This window comes from Anastrepha ludens, chromosome 5 (genome assembly GCF_028408465.1).
Source record: "Anastrepha ludens isolate Willacy chromosome 5, idAnaLude1.1, whole genome shotgun sequence".
Classification (NCBI taxonomy): Eukaryota; Metazoa; Arthropoda; class Insecta; order Diptera; family Tephritidae; genus Anastrepha; species Anastrepha ludens.
The window spans coordinates 127,138,499-127,153,326 of NC_071501.1; the positions used below are offsets into that span (position 1 = coordinate 127,138,499).

Sequence of the window (14,828 nt, forward strand, 5' to 3'; positions counted from 1 at the left end):
TAGTTAAATTTGTAGAGTGCTCATTTAAAATTTGACTTAGGTCATTAGAGTCAAGAATTGTTGGGTTTATAATTTGAATCTTTGCGAGTGTAATAGACAACATTAATGTTTCGAGTTCAGAGATTATAATTCTATTTCTTGTGAGTAATGCTTGATAGAGGTTTCCTGTATCGATCTGTTTCTCTTTTGCAAATCTAATTATTTTATTTACGGATTCTGTTAAGTTATTAATTTTTTCTTGTACTTTTGTATTTATAACTGCCTGTTGTTCAATTGAGTCAGTTAGTTTTTGCTGGTGAAATTTCAGATTTTCGAAGTCATCAAAGTCAGGAGTTCCCGCTACTATCTTTAAAGCTGTTCCTAAAATATTTATACTCCTAGCTTGCCTATGGTGAATATTAACCGTTTCTAGCAGTGTCCTAATATGACCTAAATCTGATTCAAGAATTTGTCTCATATGAGACTGTGGGAAATGTTTCATAAGTGAATTAGTTTCCTCGGCAATTTCCGAGTACATTGTGAGATTAGAAGAATGTCTTAAAATTTTAAAATTTTCCCAAATAACTACGTTTCCGTCCATGATGGGAATATAGTCCGAGTTCGAGTAATTGATAATCTTTCCAGCTGCTGCTGCTACTAGAAGTAGAAGGCGAAGAATCCAAACCCTAGTAAAGATAGGATACAGAGCAGAATAAGTACTGGAAGGATAATTATTTTTTTTATCTTATGTTATCCTTGTGTACCTCCCTCCCCTTTATAAGAACCGTTGACCCCAAATCGGCTTTCACAATGACTTCCTCAAACAAAGGAGTTAGCTTGTTACCAAGTCTTTTATTTAATTTCATAAGTACCTTGTCGCCTATTTGAAAAGTTCTATTTCTTCTGTCCGCGTTTTGTCTTTTCGGTAGCAGATCTTGCGCTTTAGATATTTTTTCTTTTATTTCTGCTTCGAATTCTGGTGGGGATGCATGAATTAACGACTGAGTGAATTGATTTATTGTATTCTATTGTTGCCTGAAGTATAATATCAGTAGTGTCATTTAATTGTTTTTCTAATTTCAAGCATCTGGCAATTTCTGCAAGAGTACTGTGAAATCTTTCTACCTGTCCATTTGAAGTACTATGTAGTGGTGGCGAATTTACAATATCAACATTAAACCGGTTTTTTAAAAGAGACCTTATTGTTCCTGAATTCAGTGATGGTTCGTTATCGCAGTAGATAATTTTAGTATTAGGGTAGAAATTCATGAGCTGTAAGATGGGGGACTCAATATCTATTATCGTTCTGGAAGCTATGGGCTGAACAATGGCAAATTTAGAAAATTTATCAATACAGGTTAGAAAATACTTTTTATCTGTAGAAAAAATGTCAATATGGAGAATTTCTCCTACTTGATTAGGGACTGGCGTTTGGCCAATGTACTGTTTTTGTGGGTGTCGGTCATATTTTCATTTGCTAAGTGCTTCAACTTTGCTGGGATTAGTTGTTATACCGCCACGGGAGACCACAAATCCAAGATACTCGACCTTTTCTTTAAAAAAGTGAGATTTTTCCCGTGATACCCACATGTTAGCGTTATACAATTTATCTAGTACCCAGGCGATGTGGTGAACATGATTTTGCATATTTTCAGAGAATATGATCACGTCATCCACGTAGACGTAGCATGACTTCCCAATCTGTTCTCTAAGTACGTCGTCAATTGCTCGTTGGAAAATTCCGGGGGCATTCTTCAAACCAAAGGGAAGTCTGCAAAATTGATACTTCCTATTTCCTACAGAAAATGCAGTTTTTTCTCTATCTTTTTCTGCAAGAAGTATTTGATGAAATCCTGATTTCAGATCGAGTGTCGTGAAATATTTGGCTTTACAAAGGTTTGAGAGAATAGCTACAATGTTCGGTATAGGGTATTTGTCATCAACAGTTTTTGAATTAAGTTTCCTAAAGTCAATTACAAGGCGTTTTTTCCTATTTCCTTGTTCGTCTAGACCCTTTTTATCTACTACCCACACCGGATTATTATACGGTGAATTAGATGGTCTGATAATATTGTTTCTCAGCATGTCATTAGTTTCGTTATTGACAAACTCTGATACTCCAAATGGGTATGGGTAAAGTCTAGAGAACACTGCTTTTTCGTCTTCTGTTCGAATTGTAGCGATAATATTTGTGTTGTAAGGAAGAGATTCGTTAAGGTCAGCGAAAACATTTATTTTTTCTTGTAACATTTTCTTAAATTCTTTTTCAATTTCTTGCGGAACTTTTATATTTTCTACTTCGGTAAATTTAACATTTGGGCTTTTTTTATATTGAATTATTTCAGATCCATTTTTTGTTTTTAAGACGTTATTTTTCAAATCTAGATTTGCGTTAATTTTTTTTAAAAAATCAAGTCCTATTATTCCATCAAAGCTTGATAAGCTGGGAAGTAAAAAAAATGTGGTTGTTGTATTAAAAAGGTGCATAAGACATTTCTCTTGAACGGCGTTAAAGCCATGAAGTGACTTAACTAAAAATTTTTCTTTAACTTTAGTTACATTTTTAAGTTCCGGGATTGGTTTTATATAGTTTTTTGAAGCGCCTGTGTCTATAACTAATTTAATCTGTCTACCTGTTATCGTTCGCTCTACAAACGGTAACAGGGAGCAATTTCTAAAAAATTGACCTCTTGAATCTGATCCTCATCTTCCAAATCTGATACCTCAGCCTCCGCTACTGCTTGGTACTCTTGTTCCGATTGACCTTCAGAATTTTCATCTTGTGAGAGATGATTAATTCTCTGTTGTTTGGGACCGGTAGTTCTAGCTGTTCCACTACTTGCTCTTTTTGGCACCTGATTTTGGTAGGAACCACCTTGGTTTGGGTATTGAGTTGTTTGCCTAAACCGAGATGAAGTGTCAACGTCCATAGGTTGTGGTGGTTCTTGTTTTATATTCGGGCTATTGTTTTGGGTTTTTTGTTTGTAAAATGGAGTTTTTACTTGGTTTGGGGTACTTTCTACAGTGGGCTGCCTTTGCTGTCTCTGTTCCTCACGCTGAGCTCTTTCTTCATTATTCCTAGCAAAACTACTAGCGAATTGGAAGCGTTCATGATTAGATTCAACTTCCTGTGCAAGTGCCAGTGCTGATGGCAAATCTTTTGGCCTTGCTGAAAATAGAATGTCACTGAGAGATTTCTTTGTGCCTGAAATGAAGACTCTCAATGCATCTGCTCTGTATTTTTCGTTTAGAGAAGCAGCCAAAGTAGAATCGTAAGTCTTAATTGTTTTGTTTATGAGTAATGTTGATTTCTTTTCAATTTCCTCATAATATTGGGTTATTGTCAGGGTTCCCTGACGTAGAACGGACAACTCTTGCTCGATTATATAGATGGGGCGTTTATCGGCGTATGTAAAGTCAAGTCTATTGATAATTGCTTTAAAATTTAGTGGAGTGTCGTATGACGACAATACCATATCAGCAGGGCCTTTGATTTTATTCCTAATTATACCCAGCGCCTGATAATGCTTTGAGCTTCCTACGTAATTTTCAAAGATTTTATATGCAGTGTGTGCGGCTTTCCGCCACGAAACATAAGTCTCGATTTTTCCCTCAAAGTCTGGTACTGATTTTATTATGTCCAGTGTTTCGTCACATTTAATACCTACAATAATTTCTGCGTTTCTAAACTCGTTTCTCATTTCCTCCATTTTTCTTTCAAATAATTGCGCTTGATTTTCTAATGCACTGTTTACTGCATACTCGAGCAGCGCTTTCAGATTTTCTTCACTCACTGCCATTTTATTTTTTGTTTGTTCCGGCACTAGTTTGTTTTTTAAATCTTTTATTAGTTCCTCTAGTTCTAAGTCATATACCTCTTCTTTACTCATAAGATTTTCAATTTAATTCAAAAATTTTCCGTCGCAAAGACACTTTACAAACACTTTTTGTTTAAATTTTTGTATTTATTTACTTTAAATAAGCACTCTACTCACATTTCTTTAAAACTATGGTTTTTATATGTTATTGTAGCTCTCCTTTTTCGTCTGTTTATCCCGTCTGCAAGTCCAACGATGTCGATCCAACGATGTTGCCTCCTTGCTTGAGATTTCTTTGATGAGCAGGTTCTGCCAGTTGGGCGCCAGTTAATAATTAATATACTCGGGCTGTTCACTTGTGATCTCTAGCACGAAGTTAAATCAGCGAAATAGAATTATTACTTGTTCCTTTATTGGTCAAATCCGTACTGCAATATAAATGACAAAATATTCTTAACATAAGCTAGCCCTGACCTATAATCGCTGTCAGCGATTATGCTGAATGGATTATGTTTCAACGTCGCGACGGCGCATGGAATGTTGACGGCAACGTATTGTGGAGTTTGGCATAATTGGCATTAAACATTGTTGCAGCTTTGCTGATCGTGCAGAACTGCAGTCGTTGACTTTGTCTGACCGGATGTGTTAACTTATATATATATATACTTACTTATAATAGATAATTAACAATTAATATTTTCGATACTGATTCAGTTTAAAACTTATTTTAGTGTGTGCTCAGGATCATTGCCATGTTCGACTGACTACGAAAGGGACATGCTCCATTCTGCGCAAGGAAGCATCACGTTTTGCAAGAAGTGCTTATATATAAAACTATTGATTCGATGAAGAAGTCAAATAGCGTCCGGAAAAGCAACCCCATCCCAAAACATCATGTTGCCTCCTGCTTGATAGTAGCGATCATCAGTAGGATCAAATCGCTTATTTCCTGGTCGGCGCACCCTTTGATTTATCAGAAAACATGAAGGTTTTTCATTACTACACTGATTAGCTAAGCAAATTTTTAAAGCAGCACTTCGATTTTTCTCAAAAATTAGTGGATTTTTAGCTACCTATAACTTTTTAACATAGCTGCGCATCCTTTTCTCAACTGTTCTTCTGCTTACTGTTAAGTTACGGGGTCTTTAAGACGCTGACTGCTGATTGTCGGCATATTTTTTCAATTATCTTTCTATGTGTGCCTTCTTTAAGTTGCTACTTCATGATTGTTTCCACAGTTCCGGAATACATAATAAAATTTCGTAAATAATATTTATGGGTAAACTATAATATCAAATCTGTTTTTTTTTTCTACGTAACCGGAACGACCCGGATTTATATCCGGCCAAGGACTGTCACTTCAGCAGCATTCCCAGTATATGTATGGGGATTGTTTATGCTGCTACACAATAGCAGCCAAATATAATCGCATAAACTCTTTTGAATTAGATAACGATTTTTAATGCGATAAACGATTTACTTACCTTTCACGTTCAATGCATTTAAACTTCCATTTGTGGTGGCTGCAGTCTTAAACACAGGCGGTGGTACCACAATAGTTGCTGCGGTTACCGTCGCAGCACTTGTATTGAAAACGTTTCCAATGCTCGGAGATATACCACAGAAATCAGGATCATCGGCATCAAAGAGGATATTATCTTCCCACTCTGTAACCATGGTTCTGTTTAAAATGTGACGGTTTTTCATCTAAAAAATAAGCAAGAAATCAATTGGAAATTCATTACTTAGCAATCTTTTCATTTCCTTTATTTCAGTGAAAGACATTAACAACCTTGCACACTAAACACTAAGTTAAATCAAACTAAGAGCGCAAAGATTCAATATTCGATTTAAAAGCGATCGATGCAGTGAAAACTTTATATTAGATATTAATTCTAAAGATTTGTGTTGCAAAATAGTTTGCTTGAATTAAGGGAAATAAAATGGAGGTTGAAACCGCACGACTATGTTGACAAGATTGAAACATTTCTGCTTAAGTAGATCGGGGCAATCAATATTACCATCGATCAAATTATATACAAACAATAGTGATTGATGTTATTCTGTTTTCAAGCGATTTCAATTCGGTAAGCTTACAACGAGCACTATAAGCGGATGAAGTACCCTAATGCTCAAAATGATGAGAGGAGTCGATTTATCCACATTTACGCGTCCGTCAGTGTACATAAGAACTCGAGCAAAATTTAATATAATTGTTACAAGCTTTAACATACCTTACAACCCTGTCTTTTTCTGAAAATTATAATTTGATATAGGAGTGTGCGCACCAAGAGGAGTTTTTTGCTGATCAAACAGTAGGCCGGTAGGCAGGTTTTTTACACGGTGTACAGAATACAAAGTGTTCCCAACATCAAACCGGTAATCTAATTAATATTGAAGATGATTTGCTGACGTAACAAAGGATACGTCAGCGGTTTGTCTCTCAAGTGAGACCGACTAAACAGTTGTCCGAAAGTTCGATACAGTGCACGTGGCCTTTTATAAAATTTATTGAATGGTTGTTATCTATCCAATGAACGAAAACTAAAAAAATGCATGAGGAAAGATTTTACCACATAGTTACCAAATAAAATGTTCTGAAAAACACTTTTATCCAGAAATTTATCCAAATGGTCAAAGGACTTTTTTCCGTACAACACAGAACTCTGAGGATTAATTAAACTTCTACGATACCAAATATCAATGAAGTGACTAATCAAATAAATAAGTACAGAAATAAAGAGATATATAGCAACAAAAATAAAACGCAGTCCCACCATAGATCTATGGTCACATTCCTGCATCTAATAATGTAAGTATGTATGTAATGTATATATAAATATATAAACATGCACTTGTGACATAAATTGCCACGTAGGGTATGGTTGTGAACTTAGGCAGAAGCACGGGCAATATATTTCGCAGTAGTACCCGCTAAGGCACATGCGCATAAATCGTATAGGTTCGAAACACGCTTCAAATTTCTATAAATCGTACTGCATTAAATGTACTTAACTGCAGCATCCCATACATACATGTATATGAAAGTTGTTGTATGTTCACAATATGACCATGTGTATGCATGTACAAATATTAAGTATAAAAATCGATGAGACCTTCACAGCGACTTTTTTAAAGTCTCTTGTTTTAAGTTTTTGGTTTAATTACATCGAGAACAAATATCTTTTACCTTTCCAAATGTTTCGCGTTCCTTGCTTCACACGTATCTCCAATTGTGTTTCCCTAAACTCCAAACTGCCCTGAAAGCTTCTTTTTTAAAAATTCCTGGGTTTATGAAGGTTGGTACGATGGATTCGAATAGTAATAAACGACGCGATAGGATCCAATACGCCAATATAGGTTTTACATCCAATGACAATGAAGATTGCACCGTAGAAACCTACACACAAAATACAAATAATATTATAATCGATTTCAAAATGCAGCGAATGCAGCAAATTTTCCAGCGGTTGATTGAAAAACTGAAAGAAACTTATGAAAAGGACAGACCACTTAATGTCTCCTGCCAAAAAACAACCAACAAATCAATGATGCTAAGGCGAATTCATACACCAAACAGACTACAACAAATAGCCAAGAATGATAGAATATACCCTGTACCCCGCGCAAAGAAGCACACCTCTTTGAAATTCACAACGAAATTGCAAGAAAAAAATAAATCAGCTGCTTTAACAAAGTCACCTTGTGCGAATTCGCCTTGGTGTTAATCAAACACCAACAACAATTTGCGCGCAGAGAATTTCAAGCCATTAACGTCCAGTTTACACGTTCATGATTTTGCTTTCAAACTAATCACACATCTGATGGCCCTTGGTGTATTAATAAAAGGATTGCTCAATAAACACCCCTTCTTTCCCTCTTGACAAATCGGGTCTCTTAATAGGACAGAGTGTGCTTATGACAACAACTCGTATAAAGGTTTGAATAGGTATGCCCAGTGGATCAGTATATCATAAAGTATTTTTTGGGGCCATGCATGCGAAAGGATATAGGTTTCAGAAGAATATACTTAGCAATATTGCTTTAAAAATACATAAGTTAACATTTAACAATATGCAACTAACCACAGCCCGCAAAACCGCAAGTTGTGGTGCTCGTGGTAAGGTGCAAACTGATAAAACTGATAATTGTTCAGAGCACGTAAATGCTAGCGTCGTTGCGAAGAAACTCTTTTTCAAAACAATAAAGTATCAATTGATTAAAAATTCACACAATCAATCGGTCAAGTAGCTAGTAATATAAGAAGTGACTTGTGGGTGAACAATTCAAACTTCGAAACGTTTACACAACGTACTACAGTGGAAAGCAAAACTGCCCGGATGTTTTGCATTAAGAAAGAAAGGTAATGAAAACAATACAAATATAGGTATATTATTAAATATATGTATTTTTTTCATTTAATTGAATATTATTTTAAATTATAAAGCACAAAAATTCATATATTTGTTTCAAGAAAAATAGAAAAAATTAAGAAACAGCAATTCCATTACTCGGACACTTTTGCACAGGTTGCGGGATTTGCTTAAAATCAATTAATGTTGCCAATTCAATATTTCGTCTAAAGGCCTTTATTTTTAATTACGCTTTCAATACGTTTTGGCATACTCTCTACCAACTTTTGGATGATATCATGGTCAAGAGCTCGCCATTCATGCTGTATTCTCCCCCAAAGCTCGTCAACATTTTTCGGAGGGTTTTCATATGCTCCCAGCTTTCTCTTAACAATAGCCCATAAGTTTTCTATGGGATTCAGGTCTGGACTTTGTGCAGGCCATTCCATTGTCCTAAAAGTTTGGTTTTGTAGTCAGGTGGAAACTAATTTAGCCGTGCGCTTCGGATCCCCGTCTTGTTGAAAAAAAACTTCTTCGGCCGGATAAGCACTCTCATCAACAAAATCCGGTAAATTTGTGTGGAGAATATTCAAATAATCCTCCTTCTTCATTATACCTTGGATTCTCACCAAAGGTCCAATGTTCCACCAGGTAAAACATCCCCACACCATAATACTGCCACCACCATGTTTCATCGTTTCCTTCACATGGTGCTTTTGGATGCGGTCATGCGGCCTATGCCAATAATATTCTTTTCCATCAGACTGGTATCTGTTCACTTTCGTTTCGTCTCTCCAAATAACCCGTTTCCAGTCATCTACCGTCCAATTTTTGTGGGCCTTGCAGAAATTAAGGCGTCTTTTCACATTTCTATCGGAAAGTGCCGGCTTCTTCTTTTTCACACTGGCTACTAAACCAATTTTCTTTAATGCGCGTCTGGCCGTCCAGGAACTGACATCCTTGCCAATACTTTTTGCAGCATTTTTTGGTGTCTTGATGGCCTTATCATATAGCAAACGCTCAATCTGCCGGGCATCACCATCAGAAAGCAGTCTTGGTCGACCACCTTGGTTATTATTGCAAGCTTCATTACATCATTTTTTTATGTCATTTACCGTAGATTTACTTAAATTTAACTTTTCATCAATTTGCGGCATGAATTATTATTTTTCAACAACTTTATCACATTTAAAAGATTTTTTAAAGATTTTTTGTTTTATTGAATTTAAAATCAAGTTAATCACTTCACAGGTCAAACAACAATGCAAAAATACAGGAGTAAAAGATTGGCAACGAGCTAGCAATAACGGAACAACTACCGTTACATTTTAACAAAGTAATATCGTGATAATGTATATAACACAAATCAGTGCAAAAGTGTCCGAGTAATGGAATTGTTGTTTTTTTAATTTTTTCTATTTTTCTTGAAGCAAATATATGAATTTTTGTGCTTTATAATTTAAAATAATATTCAATTAAATGAAAAAAATACATACATTTAATAATATACCTATATTTGTATTGTTTTCATTACCTTTCTTTCTTAATGCAAAACATCCGGACAGTTTTGCTTTCCACTGTATATACCGCTCTTTAATTTCACGTAAGACGTTGGTTGATTTGCAAATATAAAAATACATACATATTACATGAAGACATATTTTTTTAATTGCTTGTTGTTCACAACTTCGTGTTATTGTGCAATTTTTGTTTTTGACAAAAATAAAAAAAAGAATCATGTTTAAATTAATTGTTTTATATTACAAATCGCCGCAGTTTAAAATTTATCACATATTAATATACATACCTATATTCAGAAAACACTGATGTACATCAATGTATCATATTTAGTGATGGCACGATTAATCGAACAATTAATATTAATCGGTTATTTTCCTTTACTTGTCGGTTTAATTGTATCGTGAAAGCCCTTTTGATTAATTGCAATGTTAATCGATTATTTCCAAAATAGTCGAAAGATGTACGCCACTAGAAAATAAAATCATTTCACATCAGCAGCGCTTTTTTCAATTTTTTCAAAAGCTTATATTGTCCAAGGTTTTTTTCAAGCGAAAAAAAAGGAAAATGCCCCCAATACGAAGTGATGTTTGGAACCATTTTTCAAAGGAGAGTTCTACAGATGTAAGGTGTAAGTTGTGCTGCAAAACTTTAAAGTGCTCCAACACCACAACAAATATGATGCAGCACTTAAAGTTGAAACACTCAAAGGAGGCTGAAGCTTTAAAAGTAAGTTAAAAACTCCACCATCAATTAATCGCAACTTTAATGTACAATGTGTACTACAGAGAAACAATGAAGCATTGTATGAAGCCAGTTGTGTCACAGAAGATAGCAATGAATTGCCAAGCACGAGCCAAAAACCTACACCAAGAAGCAACCAGCCAAATATAAACACTGTGTGTCATATGAAAGAATACCTTCCACATGCGAAAATGGCAAATTGTTCATTACAACCATTTCCACTATTGATTGTGTCAATTTCTGATGCTTCGTACCACCTGATGCAAAAAAAAAAAAAAAACACAGTGTTTATATTTGGCTGATTGCTTCTTGGTGTAGGTTATAAGTTTTTGAAAAAAATTGTAAAAAGCGCTGCTGATATGAAATGATTTTATTTTCTAGTGGCGTACATCTTTCGACTATTTTGGAAATAATCGATTAACATTGCAATTAATCAAAATGGCTTTCACGATACAATTAAAGCGACCAGTAAAGGAAATAACCGATTAATATTAATTGTTCGATTAATCGTGCCATCACGAGTGAATACAACCAACTACCTAGCAGTTACAACCCTGTTTAACACCTGACGTTCTTAACAAACGTCAAAAAGGGCAAACTAGGCAAGAAACAAGTTATGAAAAAATAAATAAAACCTTTTTCATATTCGTAAGCATTGAAAAAAAAAATATAAAATATAAATTCATAAGCAAATATACAAGAAAAAAATTTACAGTTAAGATTTATTCTAAAGGTCTTACGATGTTAGTGGCACAAGGAATTATAATGCGCTACTAGACAGTTGTAACAAAGTTATTACTAGTAACAAAACAAAGGAGAAATATTTCCAGTTTACACTGCGCGAACATTATTGTCGAAATGGATGATAATTTATGGTAAGATCTTACTGAAATTTGTTCAAATTTGCATGGGTTAGTCATGAAAATCCGGACCAATAGTTTCAAAGCCAATATGGCGATATGAACCTACGTGTCGCTTCCGTAGTTTATTGTTATTGTTGCAGCAAACACAGAAGTTACCGTTTTTCCGCTTTATATGTATGTAATTTCGTTATCACCTTGTCTTATCTCAAATGTTGATTCAGGTATCCAAAATCGTATCATTATTTATTTGTTCTAAATTTTATCTCTGTACTTACAAATATATAAGTATGTATATTTTAAATGTCTTATTAAAGATTACAATTTTAGGCTTATTGAATTAGAGTCAGCGCTCTTAGATGACTGCAATGTTAACGACATTTATGCAATTTGCCGTGGTAAATCCATTCCGGAGGCTCTGCGCCCCGATGTTTGGCAAGTGTGTCTCGATGTGCGTCACAAAAGCGATCAAATGTCACTCTTCAATGAAATTTTCGATCTACCTTTTCAAAACACATTACGTGAGGACTGTCAAGTGGTAGTAGATCGCATTGGCAACGATGACGAAGACAAGGTTTCAGTGATTTCTGATTTGGAGTCGATTCTCACATTCTATTGTAAGAATCGAAATCTTCAGTATGAAAGGAACAATGGCTGGATTGAGTTGTTATTGCCATTGTTGGCATTGAAATTAAATAGATCGGACACATACAACCTGTTTGAAGCCATACGAGATGCATACATCCCCAAGGGCTGCAAACCCAAAGGCAATGTTTTTCACGTGTTTCGTCTACTTATACTGTATCATGATCCAGAATTGTGTACTATGCTGGATACGAAGAAAGTTATACCAGACTTGTACTCTATGCAATGGTTCCAGTGCTTATTCGCTTCGAGCTGTGGTCTATCGGTTATTCTTTCGATGTGGGACTTGTACTTTCAGCATGCAGACCCTTTTATGGTGTTTTTCTTGGCCTTAATTATACTTATTAATGGGCGCGAAAAAATATTAGCAATGAAGGATTCGCCGAAGGAAGAATTGGTTAAATTCCTCTCGAATATGCCTTGTGCTCTTGAGCCGGATGATGTAGTCGATTTTTGCTCACTTGCTCAGTATTACGCGCTGAAGACACCAAGCTCGTTCAAAACAGACTTCTTAAAAGCTCTTTACGGTTCTCAAAGTGAGAAAGATCGCAGTAATGAACCCTGTACCGTATCGCAGGTTAGTAGAAATAGTTTATTAAAACATGCATACAAATAAAAAAATAAGAAAAACAGATCTTCGTAAACATTAACACTTTCTATAAATCCAAATACATAAATATTTAATTATTACAATATTTAAATATTTTAATTTCACACTAATTATGAGTACTTACATATGTAAAACCATAACTTTTATAGGCGTTGTGTCTTCCAGTATCGGTCTATGAATTAGTAGATAATTCATCAATAGAATTAACAACCCCCGATGCCGTTCGATTCTTTTTGGTTGATTGTCGTCCTGCAGATCAATACAATGCCGGCCATCTGTCGACAGCATTTCATCTTGATTGCAATTTAATGCTTCTAGAGCCAATTGCTTTCTCTACAGCTGTGCAAGGCTTGCTGAATGCGCAACGTCAGGCTATTGAAGCAAACTCGAATGCCGGTGGCGAACATCTTTGTTTTATGGGAAGTGGCCGAATGGAGGAGGATCAGTATACGCATATGGTAGTGGCTTCATTTTTACAAAAGAACACACAATATGTGTCATTGCTAACTGGAGGCTATATGGCCATACATGATTATTTTGGAGACCATATGGCCGATTGTCTAGAAGACCACGACGTCAAAAAGTGCATTGTTTGTTCGAAAAATAACGTTGAACTAAGGAATCCAAGGCATGCGGGACAAACCCAACAGGTAACCTCCTTAGATATATATTTGCAAATTATTATTTCATATTATTAAACAAATGATATGGGTTATACTGAAATTTTCAGTCGCGACGAGACTCCCATCGACCAACCTCCGATATATTTAGTAGATTTTCTGCAGCAATGAAAATGAAATCAGTCGAAGTGAAGGACAAACTCTTCGACATTATTACGAACCCATCAAATGGTGCTGGTACCACCGGTGGCAATCATCACGCTGCTAGTGCAAGTGGCCAATCGGCCGTTCAGGATCACCATGTTTCGGCTACTGAACGCAATGGAAAGCGATATCGAAATGTAGCGCCTGTTTTTAGCATTGACGATGAAAACGATGACCATTACAACGATCATGAAGTAAATGATTCTCCTGATATGGCTGGTTCCAAGTTGCCCGGTGACGCCAAAGAGATTGTCATTTTGACTCAGTACTTAAAGTCGCCGGATATCATAAATGCATTCCGCTGCCAGGAAGTGCATATGAATGGGTACATGTACGACAGTCATTTGATTATTACAGCGACACACTTGATTGTGTTGCGCGAACTTGGACGTGGGCAAGCTCAGATAATTGTTCGACGCCCCCTCTCTAGTATAGTAAAAATAACTGCTAAAAAACGACACCGCGATTTAATTACATTCAAGTACGGATTTCCGAATGGAGATGGTCTTCTTATTACTGACATGGATCGATTCCTTATTCCAAATGCCAGTGAAGCGACTGCAATCGTGTCGAAGCACATCGTCCAAACGTTAGACGGCTCTAAATTAACGTAATGTAATTCTTGTGACTTTGATTTTACCGTTAAAAACTAATTGTATTGAGCGGTGAGGCGTGGGTTGGTAACTTTATTTGATAAAAAAAGATTTTAATAATAATCGATATACCTACTTATGTACATTTTAAATTCGAAATTCAAGTCAATATGTGTATGGTTTGTGCAAAAATATTTTGTGGAAAACGGAAAATTTGACGAATAATTGGGTGTTCTATGTTTTTTAGAACTAGGGAGAAAGCCACTTTTTTGATATATTAGAGACAATTTCTCTTATCCTTCCTGTCTTGTTGTTGTTTAACAGCATTTCCTAATATATGTACATATACAACTTTTGTGGAATTATTATGCTCTTCTAGTAAGAGGAACACATCAAGTGACCGTCACTTGTCTCTTTAAGAATTATGTTATAAACGTCTCAAATGTGCATTGTCTAAAAGTATGTCTTACGTTTGTATGTGTTTAATGTTTGAAATGTACGTTAACTAAATTTTCTTTTACGCTGTAACCGAATCTCTTAAAGAGTCACACGAATTCAAGCCTTCAGTTTGTCATGCAAAAATACGTTAATGAAAAATAGATATTCGACGAGGTATATTTTTCAATTGAGTTTCTTCACGATGATGGAATAAAGTGGTAAAACTATTGAATACACACTTTTTATAAAAAAATCCCATACGTAACAGCTAACCAATTCCCAGTGAGATAAAAAATATTATGTATGTATACATGAAAGCTAAAATATGCTTCACAAACAACAGTAGAAAAGATGTAGCCAAATAAAGAAAACTATGTTAGATTTTTATTGCATGTTCGTTATTTGCTAAGATTTGGTCAGTTATTTAGTTGTGTACTTTTTTTCACA

The 14,828-nt window shown here is 35.3% G+C and overlaps 2 protein-coding genes across 2 annotated transcripts in view; one reads left to right on the forward strand and one right to left on the reverse strand.

Moving 5' to 3' along the window:
* LOC128864577 (protein pinocchio) overlaps positions 1–7,386 on the reverse strand; it is a 61,402-nt gene extending 54,016 nt beyond the window's left edge. The window contains exons 1-3 of the mRNA XM_054104319.1: positions 7,308–7,386; positions 6,988–7,197; positions 5,282–5,504 (exon numbers count right to left, since the gene is read on the reverse strand). Coding sequence (XP_053960294.1) covers positions 5,282–5,504 — 223 coding nt within the window. The 5' untranslated portion in view covers positions 6,988–7,197; positions 7,308–7,386. The remainder of the gene's footprint in view (positions 1–5,281; positions 5,505–6,987; positions 7,198–7,307) is intronic.
* A 3,587-nt stretch (positions 7,387–10,973) lies between these two features.
* LOC128865340 (TBC1 domain family member 23) lies at positions 10,974–14,768 on the forward strand. The gene is made up of 5 exons (XM_054105561.1): positions 10,974–11,059; positions 11,145–11,286; positions 11,602–12,493; positions 12,676–13,176; positions 13,257–14,768. Exons 2-5 carry the CDS (start codon positions 11,270–11,272, stop codon positions 13,962–13,964), a joined length of 2,118 nt encoding a protein of 705 aa, XP_053961536.1. The 5' UTR covers positions 10,974–11,059; positions 11,145–11,269; the 3' UTR covers positions 13,965–14,768.
* The last annotated feature ends 60 nt before the right edge of the window (positions 14,769–14,828 follow it).

Coding starts and splice junctions, on each gene's coding strand:
- LOC128865340 (XM_054105561.1), top strand. Junction 12,494..12,675: donor AACCCTGTACCGTATCGCAG/GTTAGTAGAAAT, acceptor TAACTTTTATAG/GCGTTGTGTCTTCCAGTATC. Junction 13,177..13,256: donor ATGCGGGACAAACCCAACAG/GTAACCTCCTTA, acceptor TGAAATTTTCAG/TCGCGACGAGACTCCCATCG.